The following is a 24867-nucleotide window of genomic DNA, read 5'->3' on the forward strand; positions in this document are numbered from 1 at the left end:
CGATGAATCTGTCCATCACCCCCAAAAGCTTCCTCAGTTTCTTTGGTATAACCTTCCCATCCCTCTCCACTTCCCCCATCCCCAGGAAGCCACTGATCTGTTTTCCATCACCACAATCTATGATCCACATTTTGCACTTAATAGAATTTTAAATAAATGGAATCATACAATATTCACTCTTTGTTGTCTGACTTCTCTCATTCAACATAATTATTTGGAGATTCATTCAGGCTGTTGTGTGTGTTGGAAGGCTATTCCTTCTTATATCTGAGTAATACTTATTTCATTATGTGGGTATAGCATCATTTGTTTATCCATTCAACCTGTTGATGGGACATTTGGGCTGTTTCTTGGTTTTGGTTATTGCAAATAAATCTTTTATGATCATTCACACACAAGTCTTTGTATGAATAAACTTTCATTTCTCTTGGGAAATTACTGAGGAGTCCTATGATAGGTGTATGTTTAAATTGTATTTAATTTTGGAGAATGCCTGGGTGGCTCAGTCGGTTGATCATCCGACTTTTGATTTCAATTCAGGTCATGATCTCATGGTTCGTGAGTTTGAGCCCCATGTTAGGCACTGCGCTGGCAGTGTGAAGCCTGCTTGAGATTCTCTCTCTCTCTCTCTCTCTCTCTCTCTGCCCCTCCCCGTGCACTCTCTCTGTCTCTCTCAAAATAAATAAACTTTATTTTTTTTTTTATATGAAGTTTATTGACAAATTGGTTTCCATACAACACCCAGTGCTCATCCCAAAAGGTGCCCTCCTCAATACCCATCACCCACCCGCCCCTCCCTCCCACCCCCCATTAACCCTCAGTTTGTTCTCAGTTTTTAAGAGTCTCTTATGCTTTGGCTCTCTCCCACTCTAACCTCTTTTTTTTTTTTTCCTTCCCCTCCCCCATGGGTTCCTGTTAAGTTTCTCAGGATCCACATAAGAGTGAAACCATATGGTATCTGTCTTTCTCTGTATGGCTTATTTCACTTAGCATCACACTCTCCAGTTCCATCCACGTTGCTACAAAAGGCCATATTTCATTCTTTCTCATTGCCACATAGTATTCCATTGTGTATATATACCACAATTTCTTTATCCATTCATCAGTTGATGGACATTTAGGCTCTTTCCATAATTTGGCTATTGTTGAGAGTGCTGCTATGAACATTGGGGTACAAGTGCCCCTATGAATAAACTTTAAAAAATTATATTTAATTGACAAACTATTTTCCAAAATGGTTGTACCATTTTACATTCTCAAAAGCAGTGTATGAGGGGTGCCTGGGTGGCTCAGTTGGTTAAGTGTCCGACTTTGGCTCAGGTCATGATCTCACAGTTCGTAGGTTCAAGCCCCGCGTTGGGCTCTGTGCTGACAGCTCAGAGCCTGGAGCCTGCTTTGATTCTGTGTCCCCCTCTCTCTCTGCCCCTCCCCTGCTCATACTCTGTCTCTCTGTCAAAAATAAATAAACATAAAACATTTTTTAAAAAAAGCAGTGTATGAGAATCCCACTTGTTCCACATTCTCATCAATACGTGGTCTGGTCAGTCTTTTTTTATTTTAGCCACTATAGTAGATGCATGGTAGTATTCTAGTGTAGTTTTCATCTGCTTATCCCTAATGACTAATGATATTGAGCATTTTGGGGTGTGCTCATTTGCCATCTGCATATCTTCTTTGGTGATGTATCTGTTCAAATCACTTGACAACTTTAAAGATTGAGTTATTTTCTTAATCCTGAATTTGGAGACTAAAAAAAAATTCTGACTACAAATACTTTATCAGATATGTGATTTGCAAGTGTTTTCTCCCCATATTTGGTTTCTTTTCATTATCTTCCAAAGAGCAGAAGTTCTTAATTTTGATGAAGTCTAACTTATCAATTTGTTCTTCTTTGGATCATGCTTTTGGTGCTGTTAAGTGATATGTCTTGAAATAACTTTTTAATGCATTCCATTACACCACATTCCCCAGATTCCTTCCCGTGCCAGTTACCAATTTATAGCCTCTCAGCTCCAATTCATCCTGATTGCCTGCTCTGTGAAAGTGGAAATGGACACTTGAAATAGGTTTTTCTTTGCTATCTGGCATAATGTTAAACTTTGTCAATAGATGGCACTGGTGAGACATTGCAGGAGGAAAGGGGTTTGCTTCTTCTTTCTGCTAGCTGCACAGGCTTCTGCAGCAAGCTGGGCTCCTGCAACACGAGCCTCTTGCGGTGCACACACCTTCTCTCTCGGCACTCAGTGGCCAGTAGCTTCCTTTTCAGGGTTTTGGAACAGAGCTCCTTCAGTGAGACACCTCCCTGTAGACAGCTTTCCCTGGCACTGTACACATTGAATTTCCAGCAAATTCCACAAGTGTAGCACCACAGCAACTTCTCCTGCATTCAGAATTCAGTGCACTGTGCCTGTCCTTCTCCAGCAAGGTCTGGGAGTGAAGGCGTCTCTTCCTTGGGGGCGCTATTTCAGCCCCAAGTGGTGGCTATTTTATATGATATTGTATTATTTCTATTACATCTGCTATTAAAATTTTAAATTATATGATATTGTATTATTTCTATTACATCTGCTATTAAAATTTTAAATTATTGCTCTTTTTTAAATGTTTTTTTACTTTTGAGAGAGACAGAGAGAGACAGAGCATGTGTGGGGGAGGGGCAGAGAGGGAGACACAGAATCTGAAGCAGTATTTTTGTTGCTCTTCTAATCTTTAGAGTTCTCTTTACTTCTTCCTAACCCACAGGTTGGCAAACCACGGGCTAAATACAACCCACTGCTTGTTTTTGTAAATAAGTTCTATTGGAACATGCTCACTCATTTACATATCATTTAGGGCTGCTTTTACGCTACAACAGAGCGTAGCTCTGAGTAGCTGCAACAGAGACCATAGGCTCCCAAAGCCTAAAATATTTATTTTTCTTTACAGAAAAAGTTTAATAACCCCCATATTTGCCAGTTCCTCATTACTCCAATCTCCTGTTATGGTTCATAATTCTTTATATTAAACTTTCCCTGTTCAAATTACTGTGTGGTTTCTCTAATCTCATTGGACCCAGTCTAATACCTTATCAACCTCTCTGTCCATTTTCCACGATCCATTTTCAGGCTCATCTTCCTCTACCTATTCCATAATGTTAGTGCTGCCCCAGACCCTCCTCTCTACTTTCTGTCATCGCTTCTCTAAGCCACTCATTTGCTTACCCATCTTCCATTACTGGGTTTAACCAATGGTTTTTAATCTGGGTTCTGTGAATGAAATTTCATGCAAATTTTGTATGGATGTGCAAATGCACATACATATGGGGAGGAGGTCTCCAGCCTCATCTTTGGGCAACATGGCTTAGTAGTTAAGGGCACAGACCCTGGATACACCTTTCTTAAGTCTGAATCCCAGTTCTGTCACTATGGCCTGGGATAATTTAACCTTGCTATTGCCTCAATATCCTGGTTTGTAAAATAGAAAAAAATGTAGTCCTACCTCATAGAGTTATTGTGGGAATTAAGGTAGTTAATTTATAGAAAGCACTTGGATAGGGCCTGGCACATAATAATTACTATTGAAGCATTGGCTATTATTACTATTTCTAGCACTCCCTCTGGCCCCTGTGCCCCAGCTAGACCAATGCTTTCCATTGCTCTGGTGCCCCTGCTTTCTCAGACTCTAAGCTCTCCAGTGGGCTTTTCCCTCTGCCCAGAGCACTCTTGCCTATATATTGTTTGCCCACTAGCTCCTGACCTTCCCTCAGGCCTCAGCTCAAATGTTATTTCCTCAAAGAAGCTTTTCCTGATCTCCAGACTAGGAGAGGCTTCATGCTATGATCCTTGTTGTTTCCTTCATGAGATCATGTTGTTTCCTTGCTTGAGTTCATGTTTCCCATGAGTTCATGTTGCTTCATGTTGTTTCCTTGTTGAGATCCTTCATGCTATTATGCTTTCCTTGTTTTCCCTCATAACCCTCATCATAATTTATTCAAGGTGATCCTGAATCAAGAAGTTCCTCCCTGATAGCCCATAAGCTCTGAGAGGGCAGAGGTCATTTCTGCTTGGCTCCCTGCTGTACCTCAGCATAATGCCTAGTACACTGTAGGAATACCATAAACATTCATCAAATGAATGGATGGAATGAATAAGGAACAAAATACATGAAAGTCTTTTAATAAAGGTATAAAAACCTGTATACATATTACGTATCACAATAATGAGCATATGACAAAATCTGATGATTATTAGATAAACTAATGTTAAATCAGTAAAAAATTGTATTGTGTGAAGGAAACCTCCTCTTCAAGTTCTATAAAACACTCATTAAAATTGATCTTGGAACATGTCTTTCAGTCAAATGGAAATGAATTATCCCAATTATTGACTTGTCAAAACATCCTCTGCCTCTACCTCCTGGAAGCCAGATATAGGCCTCAGATGGTAGAGCTGAAAGGAATAATTGAACAGGGAACCTGTTTGTTCTCAGAGAATTTTCATGGCCTTAATTCAAGATAGGATTATGTATTTTCACGAGTAAGCAAAACCAACTGTGCTAATCTGAGAAATTCATTGCTACCCTGGGAGTTAATATATCTAATCCAAGTCACCAGGAAAACTATGTTCTATTATCAATTCACAAACAGGAGGAAAATGATGATAGCATTATAATTCAAAATAGACACAATAAAGTGATTCTCTTGGGAATGTCTTCAGGGACGGGTTGCTTACACTCCATTGGATGAAGGAATCCCTAAGGCGAAAGGATTCCTACCTCCCCATTTCCCTACCAACTGTCAGACCTCAACCGATCCTCCGCTGTCTAAATGGCCTTAGAACACTCCCCAGACGCCAATCTTTGATCTCCAGGAGAAACAATGCGGTAACTGCCTCACTATGGGGAAAACTGAACCACGGTCTGGACTTGGGAACCGGGAGATAGAGGACTGGGGAGATTTCGCGAGAACGCTGGTGGCCAGAGGGCTGTGGGAGAGCTGGACGATCCTAGAGGTCCTAGAGGCTAGATGATTGAGGACTTTTTGCGTGTCAGAGCAAGGGTCAGCTTCTCTGAGCAGCTGGAAGCACTAAGCTTAGGACCAAGCTGTGGACTATATTTCCCAGACGGCTTTGCTCCCTGGGCTGTCGTACTGAGACTAGGGCGTGTCTGGGAGGAGCAGCCACAGTCCGGCAAGGCTTGCTGGGGCATCTCTCTCCGCTTGTGCAGCCGCAGCAGCCATCCCGCAAGATGGTCGGGGTCCTGCTCCTGCTCCTCCTTCTCCCCTTTTTCCTGTACATCGCTGCACCCAAAATCAGGTCTGTGCAAATGTATTGCCTTCTTTTGAGAGAATTCAGGGTGGCGTTAGTCCTCACCGAAGCTCTGTTCTCCAAAAGAAGGAAAAGGAAAACTCCCTGGGGGGCCCCAGTAGGTCGAGGCCCGGAGTTCGGTTGGTCGGAGGAGGTCCAGCTGTCCTGGATGCCGGGGGACGAGAACAGGAGACTTCGGGCGGTGGGAGGGGGCTGCATGCCGCAGCACCCCACTTTGTTTCTCCGATCCCTTTTTTCGTCTCCGCAGCCTTTGCTTCCCGCTCCAGAGAACCCCGTGTGCAAGGCTACCTCCAACACTTAAGTTTCCAGCATTGGGGGGTTTTAGAACCTAAAATGGAGTGAGGACCTCAACACTGTTTTCCCCTTAGCTCCCACGCCTTGGACTAGTCCTATCTGGCTTCTTGCTTCCAGCCTTTGAAGTACAATGGAGAGATTCGACTTTTTGCTTTCTGAAACTGTTCCTCGATGGGAATCGTGGTATCCGCAGACCCATTGCTTGATCTCTTGTTGCTGTTAGATTCGCTTTTTTTGTAAAGGAAAGAAATGAAAGGGTTTCGTCATGAGCAGTATCCTGCCTTCAGAGCACGACTCATAACCTGGGGTTTGGGGGTGAGACAGCTTGAGGGGTAATGCTTTCTGGACCTGGTGACACAGTAGCCAATGGCTGGCTGAGTGACACAGAAAATCGGCAGAGTTGCACAAAGGCGCCTGCTGATTAGTTCTGAGTAAATCACCAGTAGTGACGGTGGACCAGTGACTGATGAGACACAACCCTTTCTGGGTGGGGGAGGGGGGAGGAGGGGCGTGGTCACCACCCACAGTCTTGCTCCTCTTCTAGTTCTTCCTCCCTTCTGAACACCTCGTGCTCCCACTCAGATGAAAACGCTTTTTATCTCTTTTTAAAAATTTTTTTTAATGTTTAATTTATTTTTGAGAAAGAGAGCATGAGCAGAGGAGGGGCAGAGAGAGAGAGGGAGACAAAGAATCTGAAGCAGGCTCCAGGCTCAACGCTGTCAGCATAGAGCCCGACGTGGGGCTCAAACTCACCAACCGTGGGATCATGACCTGAGCCCAAGTCAGATGCTTAACCAACTGAGCCAGCCCGGTGCCCCGCTTTTTATCATTTTACACCACAAGATTCTCTTACCCAAATAGAATCTCGATGAAAAGTTGAACCTGAACAGAAAATACTGCTCACGTCTCTGTGAGAGATTTCTGGGGAAGATTATGCTGCAAGGGTCATATCTGCAAACGCCTGGCTAGGTCATGGGAGCTAGCCCAGAGCTAGACTTTTCACAGTTGATTGTCCCTTTCATTCCTGTTGGTAAGGAGAAGAAAGAGTTCAGTGGAGGTCCTGATAGTTGTTGCTCCTGGAGCTAAAACTGAAAGGATGTGAGAAACTGAGCAAGGAGGCTTTTCTCTGAGAAGGAAGATAGCCTTAGGTGAGTTAGTTTGCTTCCTATCGGCCTGTGTCCACTAACCAGGTAGCGTTTGTGGCTAGGAGTGTGTGCTTTGCAGTTCTCAAGTCCAATGAAAAATACTGAAATGCTCTTTAAAATTGTATCTCCTGGTCAAGAGATTCTTTTTACTTGAGTCTTGAGATTTGCAGAGAAGAAAAAGAACAATTTGAGACCTGTTAACCCCTGTTTGTGCATTCATTTCTTTGGAAAAGAAGGATAGCACAGTGCTTAGGAACAAGAACACTCAACCAGCTCCACTTTGTACTGATTTATGTCTTTTCTTGAATAATTAAAAAAATTTTTTTAATGTTTATTTTTTATTTTTGAGAGAGAGAGAGAGAGAGAGTGCGCGCGCGAGTGGGGAAGGGGCAGAGAAAGAGGGAGACACAGAATTTGAAACAGGCTCCAGGCTCCAAGCTGTCAGCACAGAGCCGGACATGGGGCTGGAACTCACGAACTGTGAGATCATGACCTGAGCAGAAGTCAGACGCTTAACTGACTGAGCCACCCAGGCGCCCCTAATTTATGTCTTTTCTTTGTCTTAATTTTAATTGTGTGTGTGCATGCATGTTTCTGTTTCTGTGTTTCACCCCAGGTTGACAGGCTTTCATAATTTTAACTTTTTTGTTGAATTATGTATCTCTAGGCCATAAAGTGCCAGTTGTGGGCAGATTTACATTAAGTGGACCAGTTCTTGCTTGTAGGCTGAGTCTTGTGATTCCCCAAGCCTGTCGAAGAGCTCAAACTGAAGCCAGGTGCCTGGACAATCAAATACTTATCTAGTTGTTATACTGCAAGGGGCAGCTCTAAGGTTTGCCATTACAATAAAATCAATTTTGTTCTTGAGCAAGAGCAGAAAATTTTTCTTCAAACTTACTTAAATCTGTAAAGGGACAGTACTAGAAAGAACCAAAATAAACCTTAGCCTTGGGATTAGAAGACATGGGGGTTGCAGGAACCTCTGGCCAGGGCAAGGAGAATGAAGAACTGATGAACTCTCCCTCCCTCTCTACAGGAAAATGCTGTCTAGTGGGGTGTGTACATCAACTGTCCAGCTTCCTGGGAAGGTGGCTGTGGTCACTGGAGCCAACACAGGCATTGGAAAGGAGACAGCCAAAGAGCTGGCTCAAAGAGGCAAGATCATCTGCTTCTAATTCCCTCCTGCTACTGCCATTTTATCCCTCACAAGGATGACCATGCTCACTATTTCCTTCTAATCTTGGAATTCAAGAACCTTCCAAGTGTCCCACAGATTCACTGGTCTCAACCTAGTATAATGCTCTGCATATAATGGATACTTAATGAATATTATTTATTTTTCCTTTTTGATTTGCTCACCAGATACCTCTGTCGTGAAGTAGGGGTAAAATTCCGATTAAAAAAAAAAAAGTAGAAAATTACATTCATAAGTCTATAGGTCTGTAATGTCCACTCCAAAGCAGAGCTGACAGTTTGTCTCTTTTATATGTTGATTGACAGGAGCCCGCGTGTATTTAGCGTGCCGGGATATCCAAAAGGGGGAATTGGTGGCCAGAGAGATCCAGACCATGACAGGGAACCAACAGGTGTTGGTGCGGGAATTGGACTTGGCTGATATTAAATCTATTCGAGCCTTTGCTAAAGATTTCTTAGCAGGTAAGTGTTGAACCAGAGATTATGTTTTTGGTCTTGCAATCAACATAGCAGACTTAGCTAAAGGAAAAGGTCCTTCTCCCTCTTTAATACGTAGAAATACTAGATCGTTTATAATCAAAAACTTTCATTCATAGCTGACTCCTTAGTAACAAAGGGGAATCCTCAAGAGGCAGAAATTTAAAAAAATGAATTTAAAAAGTCATAGCATGCAAGGCACCTGGGTGGCTCAGTCAGTTAAGCGTCCGACTCTGGATTTCAGCTCTGGTCATGATCTTGTAGTTCATGGGATTGAGCCCCGCATTAGGTTCTGCACTGACAGCATGGAGCCTGCTTGGGATTCTCTGTCTCTGCTCCTTCCCATTCTCTCTTTGTCTCTCTCAAAATAAATAGGTAAACATTAAAAAAAAAAAAAAAAAGTCCTAGTAATGCATAAGAACTAAAGCCAAAAATCTCATGGAAGTATCTGAACTCAATATGAGCTTTAGGGTCTGGAGTCTAAACACTCATACAGGGACAGAAGATAAGGCCTCAGGGCCTGAGAGCTGGGGAGCTGTATCTCAGGCTTCACATAAGGTTGGGACTCACAAAAAGCCATCTTGTCCATGATAAAGAGGCATAAAAAAAACCCTCGCCACCAGCTCTAAGGCATGACAAAAAAGCTCATCTTCTCTTCAGGACATAGATGGTTAGAGAGTCATCTGTAAGATATTAGAACCTCAAGTTGGCATCATCTATGGGGGAGAATTTATTACATCACCAAATGATGTAAGAATCTTGAGCTAATCAAATCCAAGAGTAGTCTGTAGGCATATCCCCTCATAATACAGGGATCTTGGCCTCCCTAAGTAAACAGCTTCTGCTGATATGAGCTTATAGTTAGAAATTAAAAACCACGTGAGAAAATAAACCAGGAGAAAGAGTTGTCATATGTAACAAAGAGGTGAAACCAGTATTTCTTTTGGTGCCTTTTGGAGTTCTCCAGTATCAGGGGTACATACAGAACATCCTTTTTTCTCCTGCTTGGATTCTTCCCATTCAGCCCGGGAAGTCTTTCTATTAGGAGAGCTGGGCAGAACACTTTTTCAAAAGCAATGAGTAAGTAGCTCCTTAATTGGAAAGATCGTAAAGGCCACTTGGTTGTATAAGATGGAATTTTGCTCTGTGCTAAAAGTATGTAGGATTCAACTACAGTCTTAAATAATGAAAAACAATACAAAATACATCTGAAGGGGAAATGGAGGAAAGATTGAAGCCGTGGGTCCCCGTTTCTAAGGCAGACTTCTTAGGTGTCACCGCTGTGGCTGGCTGCTTCCACACTACATCTCTTCCCTGCAGAGGAAAAGCATCTTCACATTTTGATCAACAATGCAGGAGTGATGATGTGTCCCTACTCTAAGACAGCAGATGGCTTTGAGATGCACATGGGAGTCAACCACTTGGGTAAGAAATCTGGCCTCATCACAAAACTGGAGGAAACCTAAAGTTCTCCTTGGCAAACTTAGGGGTCAGATTGAGCTGTCCTTGTGATGCAATTGGACACTGGGCCCTAAAAGACCATAAGTGAATAGCGAATATTATGGTTCTGCCTGAAAGCCCAGGGATAAACTTGAGGCCCACTTGAGGCTACACCAACTTTTTAATCTGTGATTTGGATTCAATTTACTTTGGGGCATTTTTAACAGCCTAATTGGACTGAGGACTGTGTTGCTTTCTTTGTAGTGATCCTCACGGCGAACATTAGGTAGAGGCTGCCTGCTCTTAAAGAGTGATATTAATCAAAGTTGGAAGAAGACAGGACTTCATATTCACATGTTCCAGATCCCCCTCATGGATGGATGGCTGTCCTATTTTCCTAAACCCTCACTGAGTTTGTTCTGTAGTTGATAATGAATTAATGAGGCAAAAAGCCTTATTCCTGAATTCTCTGCAGAGCTCGCCACAACTCCCTTAACCCTGACATTGGCCTTGAACTGTATTAATTCTAGTTTTTCTTGTAGGTCACTTCCTCCTGACCCATCTGTTGCTAGAGAAGCTGAAGGAATCAGCCCCATCAAGGGTAGTGAATGTGTCTTCCCTAGCGCATCACCTGGGGAGGATCCACTTCCATAACCTGCAGGGTGAGAAATTCTATAATGCAGGTCTGGCCTACTGTCACAGCAAGTTAGCCAACATTCTCTTCACCCAGGAACTGGCCCGGAGGCTCAAAGGTAGGCTTAGAAGAAATGAATATAGAGATATAAGTCAATGGGAAGTAGCAAAAAGCCACAGGAATACATTCTGTTTTCGGGAGCCTATCCCCTGGATAAAACCTGCTTTCATGACTATAACTGGGTATTATTTTAGTAAGTAGCCCAAAACTGAATATTGGAGGTGGCTGGCAGGAGATGGGGAAATTCTGACTTTGAGTCATAAGGCTTAGCTTTAGTACTTATCAGCCGTGTGACCTGTAGCAAGCTACTTAACTTTTCAGGACTTATTTCCTCATAAGTAAAATGGGATTATTTTATAGGTTATTGTCCTTATTAAGTCAGGTCTCATGAGCAAGCAAGGTTTTTTACTCATAATGAGACTAGATAGAAGGGAGGGACCTGAACTGGCACTAGATACAACCATTAGGATAAAACAGGTGCTAGGACAATGGGGGGGGGGGAATGTTGCCCCCTAACAGCAAAAGGTTAAGTAAGAGAAATGCATGCTTGAAGAGGGAATTCTCCAATCACAAATACACAGAGGTCCTTAGCACTGTCCACTCTGAATTTTCAAGAAAAAGAAAGGTAATCCAGGGTGGACAGCTGGAGTTACTTAGGAGTTGAGGCAGGCAGAATTCTGGCTCGAGAAGTCAGACATAGAAGCCCCATTGTTGGGACAGGATCATCAAATTGTGTGGACAGCAATGTGGGGGAAGGAAGCTGTGGTCAGCTCACTTCATATGCCCAGTCTATGCCCAGGACGTGACATTGTTTATCAGCTCAGGATGGATCAGAGTAACTGGATGGTGAAAACTATCCAAAGGGTTGGTAGGGGAGGTAGGGTGCCCTTGAGGTGGAGAGATAGGCCCAGCCATGAGGATCCGATAAAAGCAGAGGATACACAAGTGAGGAAGCCTGAGAGATGTGAGGATTAGGTGGGAGACAGCTGTGGTGCAATGAAGGCAACCTGGGCATAACAGAGGAGTCATTCATTCATCCATTCAGCAGTCAAGTATTCAGTATCCATCCTCTTCTATGCACTGATTCAGAGCTTGGAGATGGAGTGGTGCCTGATACACATACAGTCCCTTCTTTGATTTGGTTTAGATCCACTGGGGGAGGGAGATAATAAACAAGTATTTATACATTATCACATGTAAAATCAGTCTAGGAATACATGAATAATTCTCTTTGTAATAAGTTCCAATAATATAGAGCTAAAAGTGAAAAAAACCCTTTACTTAATCCCCACTTTCTCCCTTCTCCTTTCTCCCCTCAAGGAACTACTGTTAACAACTTGATGTGCACCTGTCAATCATTTTTTATACATTTATATATGTGTACATCATATATAAGGAACTGAAATTCCAACACAATATTTTGGAGATCTTTCCGTGTTGTACATACAGATTTACCCCATTCCTTTTGTGGGCTGCATTATATTTCACCGTATAGATGAGCCTCCGTTTATTTATTAATTTCCTTAACAACATCTGGAATGTTTCCTTTTTGTTGTTGTTTAATTATAATTGTAAATACTATGAAAGGGGAAGTATAAGGACCTATAATGGATTGGGGTGGGTGCTTATTCAGTCTAAGGGATCAGGGATTTCTCTAAAGAAATGAGTTGCAAGCTAAGCCTTTATATAAGATGATTAGAAATTAAATGGGTTACAGAGCAGGTGGAATGAGGCATCTGAGGAGGTTGAGGAACATTCCAGGCAGAAGAAAGAGAATGCACAAAAGTCTTGGCTCAGGTTGAGAAATTGAGAGGCTTCTGTGGTTAAAATGAAGAAAGCAAGAGGAAGAGAAATCTGACCTGAGACTGGTGAAGTCGACAGGGGCAGAATCCTTAGAGGCTATGGTAAAGATTTTGGTGTAAGAGCAGTGGAAACCCTTTAAAATGGGGGCAGGGCTGTGTACAGCAAGTGATTTCTATAGTCTAGGTGATTGATGACAGTAGCTTGGACTACAGTGGTAGAGATGGAGGGTAGTGGACACTCCTAAGAGATATCTAGGATGGGAAAACCCTAAAGCTTGTTGAACATGGTAACGTGGGGAATCATCAAGAACTGCTGCTCTGTGGGCCTGCCTGGTCGGGAGTTAGGAAACACTGCGAGATCCAGGTTTGGCCTTAAAAAGTATGAAGTTAATTGAGGACCTATGTGTCTGCATTACTATGGGTCATCTAGAGTAGATGTCAAGTTGGAAATAATATATATCCACAGTCCTTCGTCTGCAATTATGAAATCCACAAAGACATGAAAATTCCATTTTTTCAGAAGCTTGACACCAAAGCTCATTTGGCAACAAAATCTCACGTGTACCAGGGAGATTAGGTAATAAGCAGTATATGTATAGGTGTTCATATTATCTTTCTAAAATCAATAAAAATTTGGAAACCTCTTTGACATAGCCATACATAAGTGTCATTTAGCACTTACCATGCACCAGATACTGTTCTAGCCTCTTGTACATATGAACTCATTTAATCCTCAGAACAACCAACTGAGGGTTGATGGGGGGTGGGAGGGAGGAGAGGGTGGGTGATGGGTATTGAGGAGGGCACCTTTTGGGATGAGCACTGGGTGTTGTATGGAAACCAATTTGACAATAAATTTCATATATTAAAAAAAAAAATCCTCAGAACAACCTTGTGAGGTGCAGGTATTAGGATTATCCCCATTTTAAGAGGAAACTGAGTCACAACATCAGGCGCTTGCTCAAGGTCACACAGCTAATGAGTGGTAAAGCTAGGATTTGAAACTGGGCGGTCTGCCCACAAAGTTCATGCCCTGAACCACTACATTACACTGCCTCTCGTAGTCAGTTAAGAGTTCAAAGGAGTATAATGTACCAAAAAATGTGCATACCATAAAGTTATAGAGAGGGATTTTAGCAAGCCATGAGAACTCCAACATTTGAAGTTTGAGGAGAAGATGATGAACTGGCCCAGGAAACTAAGAGGAAGCAGCGAGAAAGGATAGGAAAATCAGGAGTGTGGGGTCATGGAAGCCAATAAAAAGGCAGCTTTGAGAAAGAAGTAGTCAGTAGTGTCAAGTGCTACTAATAGGTTGAGTCCTGGCTCTACTGTTTGCTAACAGTTAGTAACCTCTTTGAGCTTAAATCTTAACCTGTGAGATGGGGAGATATAAATTACTGTGAGGAATGCTTGTAATGCTGTTGGGGGAAGGGAGTCTTCATGGGGTCAAATGTTTATTCGTATCCTCCGCTCTCTTCGGCCATGTGGCAATATCAAGTCCTGTCTTCCTCTCTCCAAACGGCACCCCCATTAGGCTCTGGCGTTACGACGTATTCTGTACACCCTGGCACAGTCAACTCTGAATTGGTTCGGCACTCCCCTTTCATGAAGTGGATGTGGTGGCTTTTCTCCTTCTTCATCAAGACCCCTAAACAGGGAGCCCAGACCAGCCTGTACTGTGCCATAACGGAAGGTCTTGAGATTCTAAATGGGCATCATTTCAGGTATGAATATATCTGTTTTTGAAGACGGGGTTTCATTGCTCAAAGGAAATAATTTGGATTTGTACTCTTCTTATAAAGTACATTGTGCAACATAGCTTTTTTTGTTGTTTTTTAAACAACATCTTTTGCATTTTTTTTTAAGTTTATTTATTTATTTTTTTGAGAGAGCTAGAAAGAGAGATAGAGATCAAGTGGAGGAGAGGCAGGGGGGTGGGGAGGCAGAGAATCCCAAGCAGGCTCCATACTGTCAGCGCAGAGCCCAATGTGGGGCTCAAACTCACAAACCATGAGATCATGACCTGAGCTAAAACCAAGAGTCAGATGCTTAACCAACTGAGCCACCCAGGCACCCCCTCTTCTTTTTTTTAATGTTTATTTTTGAGAGAGAGAAAGAGTACACAAGCAGGGGAGGTGCAGAGAGAGAGGGGGACAGAGGATCCAAAGTGGGCTCTGTGCTGATAACAAATAGCCTGATGCAGGGCTTGAACTCACGAACCATGAGATCATGACCTGAGCCAAAGTCGGACGCTTAACTAACTGAGCCACCCAGGTGCCCCAGCTTTTGTCTTTTGACTAGGGTTGTTACCTTTAAGAGGGGGACTGACTCATTCACATTTTTCGTGGTACTTGTAGGTTTGATTTTCTCCATGCCATCTTTTATTAATATGGTTGTTTCTTTTCTTCCTACTTTTTCTTATGTCCATCCAATTTTCTTTGTTCCTTTTTGGACTCCTTGTTTTGTTTTGTTTTGTTTTGTTTACATTAAAAAGAATTTGTATTTTTCTATTGTCTTCAGGACTAAAATAGTATCAATGGACTCTGTTCTTGAATAAGTGAAGATTTTTAAAACTTTTTATTGTAGAGGGTTTTGAACATACAGAGTTGTAGGTAAAATAGCATGTTGAATCCCACAGTACAGCCTCAACAACCATTAAGCCATAGCTAGTATTCTCCCATCCCATCCACCAGCCCTTCACATATTTTTTTCCTCTCATGTTATTATTTTTTTAATGTTTATTTATTTTTGAGAGAGAGACAGAGCACAAGCAGGGGAGCGTCAGAGAGAGAGGGAGACACAGAATCTGAAGCAGGCTCCAGGCTCTGAGCTGTTGGCACAGAGCCTGGCACAGGGCTCAGACCCACAGACCGTGAGACCGTGACCTGACTTTAAGTCGGACACTTAACCAAATGAGCTACCCAGGCACCCCTCCTCTCATGTTATTTTGAAACTTGTCTCAGACATCACATAAGATTGAAATTTTAGCATGTTTTTACCTCCTCTTCAAGATTATGTGGAAATAACTTGCACTTTTAGAGAAATGGCTGCAAATAAATTAAAATTGGAAAGAAAGGTAGATAGATCATGAAAGGCCCATAATGCCAGACCTGAAGAGGAGCCACAGAAGTTGTTTCAGTAGAAAGAGAAATAATCTGCTCTGTGCTTCAGAGAAACATCCCTGCTGACTTTGTTTAATGAATGGATAAATAATCCAAGTGAGAGATAATGAGTTCCTGATTTAGGGTAATGACAGTTGGAATGCAAAGAATGATTAAGAGAGAGAGGCCCTGAAGAGGCAGAATCTTTACCACTTGATGAATAATTGAATGAGAGGTCGGGGAGGAGTTGGTGACCTGGGGATCAAGCCTGACTTACTATGAGGTTGATGATGACATTAACTGAGACAGCAGAAATGGAAATATAATGTGTATAGCTTAGGGTTCTCTGATTGCAAAGCAGTGGAAACAGACTCAAGCTAACTTAAGCAAGAAGGGAATTTATTAGAATATGGGGGTTCTCCTAGGTCCAAAGAGCAGACTGAAGAGCCAGGCTTAGAACACACACAGTGGCCAGTCAACTGGCCAGGGCACTGTTGCTAGAACAAGTATATGCCAACTATCTTTAGTCTTTGTTTTGTTGCTCACCATCCGCTCTCTAGCAAGGAAGCACTAGGTCTTCCATCCTCACATCCTCACTCCCTTGGTTAGGAGAAGACCAGCACTTGATTAATGGGCTCTCCAAACTGTGGGAAAGAGGTAATTTTACAGAAAGGAATCAGATTGCTGTTGCCAAAAGAATGTGGAATGGATCAGTTGCCCTCTATAATACACCTGGCCTTATACATGTTGAGTGTATATCCATAAGTCATGGAGTAGAAATGTATAGCAGATAGTTGGAAATGTGGGTCTGAAAGTCAGGAAGATAAATTTATATGGTTTTATACATTAGAATGATTTTCCATGAATGACCAGATTCTTCCCTGGAAATTTTAAGGTTTTGACTGAGTAATCTAAAGAAAGCCGGCCTCAAATTCATGACTTAGTAAATATTTAACTGGCTTTTGAAGAGCCTTTCCAGTGCCAAGGATTCTCAATTGTAAGCATTTTGAAGATCCAACAGCAGCTGTGTTGACCACTATCAAGAAATGAACTTAAGTCTGTCTTGACTGAAACATTAGAAACTTTGCACTAGTTTTTCTTCCTGACTGAAACCACAAACCTACTTTTGTCTCTATGGATTTGCCTGTACTGGATGTTTCATATAAATAGAATCATATGGGGCGCCTGGGTGGCGCAGTCGGTTAAGCGTCCGACTTCAGCCAGGTCACGATCTCGCGGTCCGGGAGTTCGAGCCCCGCGTCAGGCTCTGGGCTGATGGCTCAGAGCCTGGAGCCTGTTTCCGATTCTGTGTCTCCCTCTTTCTCTGCCCCTCCCCCGTTCATGCTCTGTCTCTCTCTGTCCCAAGAATAAATAAAACGTTGGAAAAGAAAAAAAAAATTAAAAAAAAAAAAAAATAAAATAAATAAATAAATAAATAGAATCATATAATATGTGGCCTTTTGTGACTGGCTTCTTTCTCACTTTGCAAAATGTGTTCAAGGTCATCCATGCCAAAGCATGTATCAGTACATCATTCCTATTTATTGCCAAATAATATTTCATTTTGTGGATGTTCCACATTTATTTATCCCTTCATTAGTTGGTGGGCATTTGGGTTGTCACTTTTTTTAATTGAATAATGATGCTATGAATATTCATGTCCAGATTTTTGTATGGACATTTTTCTTGGTTTATATACCTAGAAATGGAATCCCACTGGAATATGGGTCATGTTAACTCCATGTTTAACTGTTGAGGAATTGTCAGGGTGTTTTCCAAAGTGGCTGCAGCATTTCGTGTTGCCATCAGTAGTGTACGAGGGTTCCAGTTTCTCCCTCATACACTGCCCTTGCAGTGAGAGAGTGAGACAGAGTGTGAGTGGGGGAGGGCAGAGAGAGATGGAGACACAGAATCTGAAGAAGGCTCCAGGCTAACTGTCAGCACAAAGCCCAACGCGGGGCCCAAACTCATGAACCTTGAGATCATGACCCGAGCCAAAGTCAGACACTTAATTAACCAACTGAGCCACCCAAGCGCCCCTCTGTCCTTTGTTTTAGCCATTATAATAAATATGAAGTAATTTTTCTATTTATGTTCTTCTAGTTTTTCTCATTATGGTTTTCATTTGCATTTTCTTGCTAGTGATGTTAAGCATCTTTTCATGTGCTCATATTTGTTTATCTTTGTTGGAGAAATGTCTATTCATATCCTTTGCCCAATTTCAAAATGGATTATTGTCTTTTTATTGTTTAATTGTAATGATTCTTTATATAGTCTGGATGCAAGTCCCTTGTCAGATGTGTGATTTACCAATATTTTCTTCCACTCTTTGGTTTGTCTTTTTACTTTCTTTATGGTGTCTTTTGAAGCAGAGAAGTTTTTGAGGAAGTCTAATTTATTGACTTTTTTCTTTTGTCACTTGTGCTTTTGTTGTCCTAAGAAACCATTGCCTAATTGAGGGGCACAAAGAGTTATTACTATGTTTTCTTCTAACAGTTTTATAATTTGAGCATTACATTTCAGTCTATGATTCATTTAATTTTTATATATGGCATGGGGGTAGGTTCCTGTTTCATTTTGAATGTGGATATCCGGTTTTCCAAGAACTGTTTGTTGAAAAGATTATTCTTTTCCCATTGAATTTTCTTGGTAGCTATATTCAAATTCCTTGGGCTGCAATAGCAGAATACCAGAAATTTATTTTCTTACAGTTCTGGAGGAAAACAGTTTTCTTACAGTTCAAGATCAAGGTGCCAACAAGATTGATTTCTGGTTTCTTCCTGGCTTGCACTGGGCTGCCTTCTTGATGTGTCCTCAGATGGTTTTTACTCTGTGTGTGCACATTCCTGGTGTCTCCTCTTATAAGGACACTAGTCCTATTGAATTGGAGCCATACCTTTTTGACCCTATTTAACCTTAATTATCTCCTTAAAAGCCCTTCCTCCAAATATAGTCACCTTGGGGATTTAGGGATTCAACATGGATTTGGGGGGACATAATTCAGTCCATAACAGATTTATCAAAAATCAGTTGACCATAAATGTAAGAGTACTTCTATACTTTTTTTATTTTTTCTATTCATTTCTTAAAAAATTTTTTAACGTTTATTCATTTTTTGAGAGACAGAGACAGCATGAGTGGGGGAGGAGCAGAGAGAGAGGGAGACACAGAATCTGAAGCAAGCTCCAGTCTCTGAACTGACAGCACAGAGCCCGATGCAGGGCCTGAACTCATAAATTGTGAGATCATGACCTGAGCCGAAGTAGGATGCTTAACCAACTGAGCCACCCACGTGCCCCTTTTCTATTCATTTCTATGTCTGTCCTTATGCCAGTAGAATAGTCTTTGTATTAAGTTTTGATATAGGTCTTTTTACATATACTGGTTGATACTACCCAAAATCCTACTGGAAATATCAGCACCATGACCATGCTGATGCATAACCACACTTAAGTAGCTTTTTTTTTTTTAATTTTTTAAATGTTTATTCACCCTTGAGAGACAAAGAGAAAGAGTGTGAGTAGGGGAGAGGCAGAGAGAGAGAGAGGGGAAGACACAGAATCTAAAGCAGGCTCCAGGCTCCGCACTGGCAGGAAGAGCCCCACATGGGGCTTGAACCCACGAACCATAAGATCATGACCTGAGCTGAAGTCGGACGCTTAACGGACTAAGCCACCCAGGTGCCCCAACACTTAAGTAGCTTTTACTGTGGTATTTGAATACATTTTACAGCATGTCATAGCTTATGACACACAGCACTTTCCATTGTGTCCATTGCATGTGTCATTTGCTCTTCATTGTAACCTTGCAGAGAACGTCAGGTATACATAGAGGCTACAGAGGCTTACAGAGGCCAACTGAGAGAGTCATACAAAGCCTTTTGGTTCTCGGTGATGGTCTTTTTACTCAGCAGTGACAGGTTGTACTGGTCATGCTGGTGAGTTCCCTTAAACAGAAGTACTAAGAAGCCTTGTTTTGTAAATTCGAAGATATCTTTAAGTGGTGTTTCTCAAAATTCTATGTGTTTTGGAGGAAGTGGCTGAAAACAGATAACTGGGCCTCAACCCTGTTCTGATTCAGCAGGTTTGGATGGGGCCGGACAATTGGCATTGCTAACAAGCTTCCAGATGATGACTCCTGCTAGTCCATAACCCACTCTTTGATTAGCAGTGTCTTAATGGATGTAGTGTTAGGAGTTTGCTTCATGTACTTATTTCAGACTTGCCAAGTTTCCTTTTCATCTTCAGAATTTGCTTAGAATGTCCTGGAAGCAGTTTTCTTAAAATAGTATTTTAAAAATTGCTTCTTATGTACCTTAAAAGATTGCAGTTCATTTACTCAATCACTTTATTGAATGCCTGCTGTGTACTAGATGCAGCAAATATAAAAATAAGTAAAAGGGGGCACCTGGATAGCTCAGCTGGTTAAGCGTCCAACTTCACCGGAGGTCATGATGTCCTGGTGCGGGTCTGAGCCCTGCATTAGACTCTGTGCCGACAGCTCAGAGCCTGGAGCCTGCTTCAGATTCTGTGTCTCCCTCTCTCTCCGCCCCTCCCCCCACTTGTGCTCTGTCTCTGTCTCTCTCTCTCTCTCAAAAAATAAATAAACGTTAAAAAAATTTTTTTAAGGGGCACATGGGTGGCTCAGTTGGTTAAGCATCCGACTTCAGCTCAGGTCATGATCTCATGGCTCGTAGGTTCGAGCCCTGGGTCAGGCTCTGTGCTGACAGCTCGGAGCCTGGAGCCTGCTTCGAATTCTGTGTGTGTCTGTCTCCCCCTCCCCCACTCATGCTCTGCCTCTCTGTCAAAAAGAAATAAACATTAACAAATTAAAAAAATTTTTTTTAAATGAGTAAAAGTCTTTGAGAAAATTTCTGATAAGTGCAGAGTTTGAATACCCCTCCTGCATTTGTTTTTTTAGATGTTTATTTATTTTGAGAGAGAGTGCGAGTGGGCGAGAGGGGCAGAGAGAGGGAGAGAGAATCTTAAGCAGGTTCCATGCTGAGTGTGGAGCCCAGTGTGGGGCTCAATCCCACAACTGTGAGATCATGACCTGAGCCAATATCGAGAGTCAGATGCTTAACCCACTGAGCCACCCAGGCACCCTGTCTCTCTCCTGTATTTAATGGGGACTTAAAATAATTGGGATTACAGCAATGAAGAGAAGGTATATGAAACACTTACTACCTTATTGTTACATTTCTTTTATGCTATCATCTTCTGTCTTCATTGTTTATGAAGCCAGCTTGACTTGTTATTTAAAAACTGTTGGGGCGCCTGGGTGGCGCAGTCGGTTAAGCGTCTGACTTCAGCTCAGGTCACGATCTCGCGGTCCGTGAGTTCGAGCCCCGCGTCAGGCTCTGGGCTGATGGCTCAGAGCCTGGAGCCTGTTTCCAATTCTGTGTCTCCCTCTCTCTCTGCCCCTCCCCCGTTCATGCTCTGTCTCTGTCTCAAAAATAAATAAACGTTAAAAAAAAAAAATTTTTTTTTAAATAAAAAAATAAATAAAAACTGTTATAATTGCTGGTAGACTAGAAATCATAAGTTTTGGGGGTGTTTTTTTCCCCCACTCCAAGCATCTGTATGTAACCAATGTAATCTCAGCAACATGACACTATACAAGGTCCTGTGTGAACAAGCTAGACATACACAGGTATCAGGCAGACACAGATATTATAGTTAAATATATACATATAGGGGCACCTGGGTGGTTCAGTTGGTTGAACATCTGGCTCTTGATTTCAGCTCAGGTCATGATCTCATAGTTCATGGGTTCAAGTCCTGCATTGGGCTCTGTGCTGGTGATGTGGAGACTGATTGGGATTCTCTCTCTCTCAAAATAAATAAACATTTACACACACACACACACACACAGAGCAGAATATAAAGACTTACTGCTATGCATTACATATCAAACAGAGCATTCTCATCAGAGGTAGTCTAGTGAGGAGATCTAAATGGTAATTACATTTTTCCTGGGGTAAGAATTGGAGAATGAAGAGGTAAGACAAAGACTGGCCCTATGAAGTGTATAGAGGGCATGTCATCCCTGGGTTGTTTTTCTGTCACATTCCTTGTTCCAGGCAGAGAACAGATTCCATTCTTAAACTCTGTGTTTTAAGCCTCTCTCTTTCATTTCCAGTGACTGCAGTGTGGCATGGGTCTCTGCCCAGGCTCGGAATGAGACAATAGCAAGACGGCTATGGGATGTCAGTTGTGACCTGCTGGGCATCCCCATGGACTGACAGGTGGTAGCAGTTGGACTCAAGAGAAACCTATAGCAGACTACTCAGTACTCCCTGCCAAAATGATTCTCCTTCATGGTAACCAACATCGTCAGTACAAAGAAAACAAGTCTTCCAGCCTTTCCTGCTTGATGTCTGACAAAAGCACAGTGTACATTGCCAGATTCATCAAAACACCTTGCATTTACTCCAGATTTAGTTTGCCCTTATTACTGTCAGTTGCAAGAGGTATCAGACGATAAGATCCTCAGATGACCTGCGAGCTGATATCTGCCATCTGAAACCTACTACCTAGGAGAATCTTAGCTATGGCAAGGTCAATTTATGGTAATTTGGATTAGTTTCTACCCTCTTTGTTCACAATATAGTTCCTCCCAACCACCATCCAACCTTCATTTCAAGAGGGCCACACTGCAGCCTCAGCCGAACTCTGAGTCACAGTGGCTAGACTCAAGAGCAGGACTCATCCCTCAACTGTTAAGAAAACCATCATATGCTAACATCTGAATTATTTCCGGAAACTCTTAACTGAATCTGGATTATGGCATGGCTTTATCTCTTGACAACCTAAAGCCACTGCTATTAAAACACTTTCCAACATCTAGACCACAGAGAAGAGCTTCCTTTTCTAAGAAGTTTGTGGGGTTTGGAGGATGGCAGAAATAAAAATCAAGCTTAAACTATCATTTTCTTACTGTTTCTCAGACCAGCAAGTGGGTAAAGAAAGGGGCAGTATGGGAAGATAGACCATCTACCTGACTTTAGTTAGTGACCCCAGACCGATGGAGGCCTTTTTATGTCTTAGTTTCTCTTAGAAAACCAGAAGAAGGAAAAGGCTATTTGGTGATTGTCACTGAGTTTATCTTTGTGTTCTTCTGTAGTCACACAGTGGGGCTTATTTTCACAGAATTCAAAATAACTACAAAGGAAGAGTATTAAACTGGACCCTGGTGGAGGCAAATGTTCAAAGATGGAGCAAACAGTGTCATCCAGTCTTTGATACAAATGAGTAGACCAGCAAAGGGAAGTCAACTCTGTATATATGGTTAACTACTTACCCAGAAGCACATGGGTAGCAGGGAAGAAGTCTAAAACAGAAAAATCCTGGAAGATAATGCATGCAGTAAAGGGACTAGTTAAGGACTTAAAAAAAAAAAAACAAAAAAAAAAAACTAAACTAAAGATGGTAATATGTAACTGGAAGAATTGAGGGTGAGCACCTGAGTGAGCAAGACTGACACTGTACTGTCTTCATAAGCACCAATCAACCAATGTGGCAGAAAAAGTCCCAAAATAACCCCCCCCTCAATTCTTTATTCAGCAAAATTATCTTAAGGACGGATATTGGTAATTTACAGTCACTATAGTAATCTTTCAGGGCATTTCTTTACATTATCTTAACATGATTAAAATGTCTATTTGCTAAAAATCGACATTTAATTTGGAGAGCTTTTATCAAAAGTAATGCTGCCAAAGGAAATTGGAGGAATAATAATGTTCTTATCACTTGTTTAGAATATGTTATTCTAATAGACTTTGATTTTCTTGGACTGACAATTACATATTCACTTTGGTGGGGTAAAGAGTTATGGGACCACAGTCTTCTCATATTTGTAAATGCATATTCTTTTGTTGAACGTGTTTTGACCATCAAGCTATATATTTAAAAATGGTCATTTTATGGAAAAATTGGAAATTTGTAATAGTTAAGTAGCATAACTAATATTTTACTTAATTTATGTTGAACTATCAATGACAAATAAAAAATTTTTATTATTTGTAATGTTTTTACTTACCTAAATAAAAGCTGTAAGAATTAGAGTCAATGAAAGAAAACAATTAAATGAAAGTTTAGCTATAAGAAGAAAATGCTTTTCATTATTATGGTTATACAGTCATTTCTCATTTTTAAGGAAAATTTGTCTCAGAGTCTAACCACAGTATAGTCTCCATTGAAATGCCATTAACTTTGGTTGTGTGATAATTTGATTATTCATTCACCCATTTTCTGCTTTTGTGATGCTTTTCAAACATTTTTTTCCATCTCAGGCTATTATGTCCCCCTTTTGCACCTGTCCTTTCTAGAACAGAGTTGTGGGACTTAATCACATTACACTTCCACTAACAACCTCAGATTTTGCTATCTCTATATTCAATGAACATTAAGAGCTCAATGCATTTGTTGAATCAGTGGTCATTAATCAGTCTGATAAAAATAAAGTTCCAGGAGGATATATGAATCATCAAATCACTTCCCCCTGAACAGTCATACATCGTTTAATATGTTTGGGAAGTTTTATATATTGGGCTGCCAAGCAAACATTTCAGAAAGGGCTTTGATAGGAAAATCATGAAATAAGTTGAAAACAGAAATTCCCTGCCATGGAACCATGAAAACCCACGTTGCAGAATAGGACTTTGTCACTGTTAACACATTACACGTAGTGGGAAAGAGACCTGATGAAGTAGAGGCCGCCTTGCTCACCACGTTATGAAATAACCAAGCACAGAGAGTGAATTTTTTATTCACCAACATATGCCCAGATACGGCATAATGACATGCTGAACATTAACAAATACCTGCTGAGGGGCACTTGGGTGGCTCAGTCAGTTAAGCCTCTGACTTTTACTCAGGTCGTGATCTCCTCGTCCGTGAGTTCCAGCCCCGCATTGGGCTCTGTGCTCACAGCTCGGAGCCTGGAGCCTGCTTGGGTTTCTGTGTCTCTCTCTGGCCCTCCGCCACTCACGCTCTGTGTCTCTCTCTCTCTCTCAAAAATTAACATTAAAAAATACCTGCTGAGTGAATGAATGCACCAGGCGAGCACAGAGACTAGAGGCTGCGAGCGTATTTGGGAGTCACTGCCTAGGAACTATTTCTGAAAGCATATGGCTCTGGGCGTTTGACCTCTCCAATAAAAGGTTTTTTGTTTTGTTTTGTTTTTTACCGCTGCAGGGCAAGCAAGGAACCTGCCCCAGCTCTCTCTCAAGGGCTGAAAGCTAATGTTTAGTCAGGACGCGAACTGAGGAAATGAGAGCCGCCAGACGGGGCGATGATAGCGAAGATGATTTCCAAACGCTTACGGATACCAAACTACTGCTTGTCAGCACCACGCACTGGGCCTGTAGCGTTGACAGAACCACCGCCCCCGCCAGCGCGTGACTTCGGAGTCCGA

At 41.8% G+C, this 24867-nt stretch overlaps 1 protein-coding gene across 2 annotated transcripts; it reads left to right on the forward strand.

Annotated features, from left to right (window-relative positions):
- Positions 1–5185: 5185 nt before the first annotated feature.
- On the forward strand, positions 5186–23477 carry RDH11 (retinol dehydrogenase 11). Of its 2 annotated transcripts, XM_047079462.1 has the most exons (7): positions 5186–5291; positions 7779–7897; positions 8243–8398; positions 9734–9838; positions 10396–10605; positions 13884–14073; positions 21592–23477. In XM_047079462.1, exons 1-7 carry the CDS (start codon positions 5224–5226, stop codon positions 21692–21694), a joined length of 951 nt encoding a protein of 316 aa, XP_046935418.1. In that variant the 5' UTR covers positions 5186–5223; the 3' UTR covers positions 21695–23477. The 2 variants fall into 2 exon arrangements, with proteins under 2 accessions (XP_046935418.1, XP_046935419.1); XM_047079463.1 differs by lacking the exon at positions 9734–9838.
- Positions 23478–24867: the final 1390 nt, after the last annotated feature.

This window comes from Lynx rufus, unplaced genomic scaffold, assembly GCF_022079265.1.
Source record: "Lynx rufus isolate CCGP_SWC_20201006 ecotype Redwood Valley unplaced genomic scaffold, mLynRuf1.p SCAF_17, whole genome shotgun sequence".
Taxonomy (NCBI): Eukaryota; Metazoa; Chordata; class Mammalia; order Carnivora; family Felidae; genus Lynx; species Lynx rufus.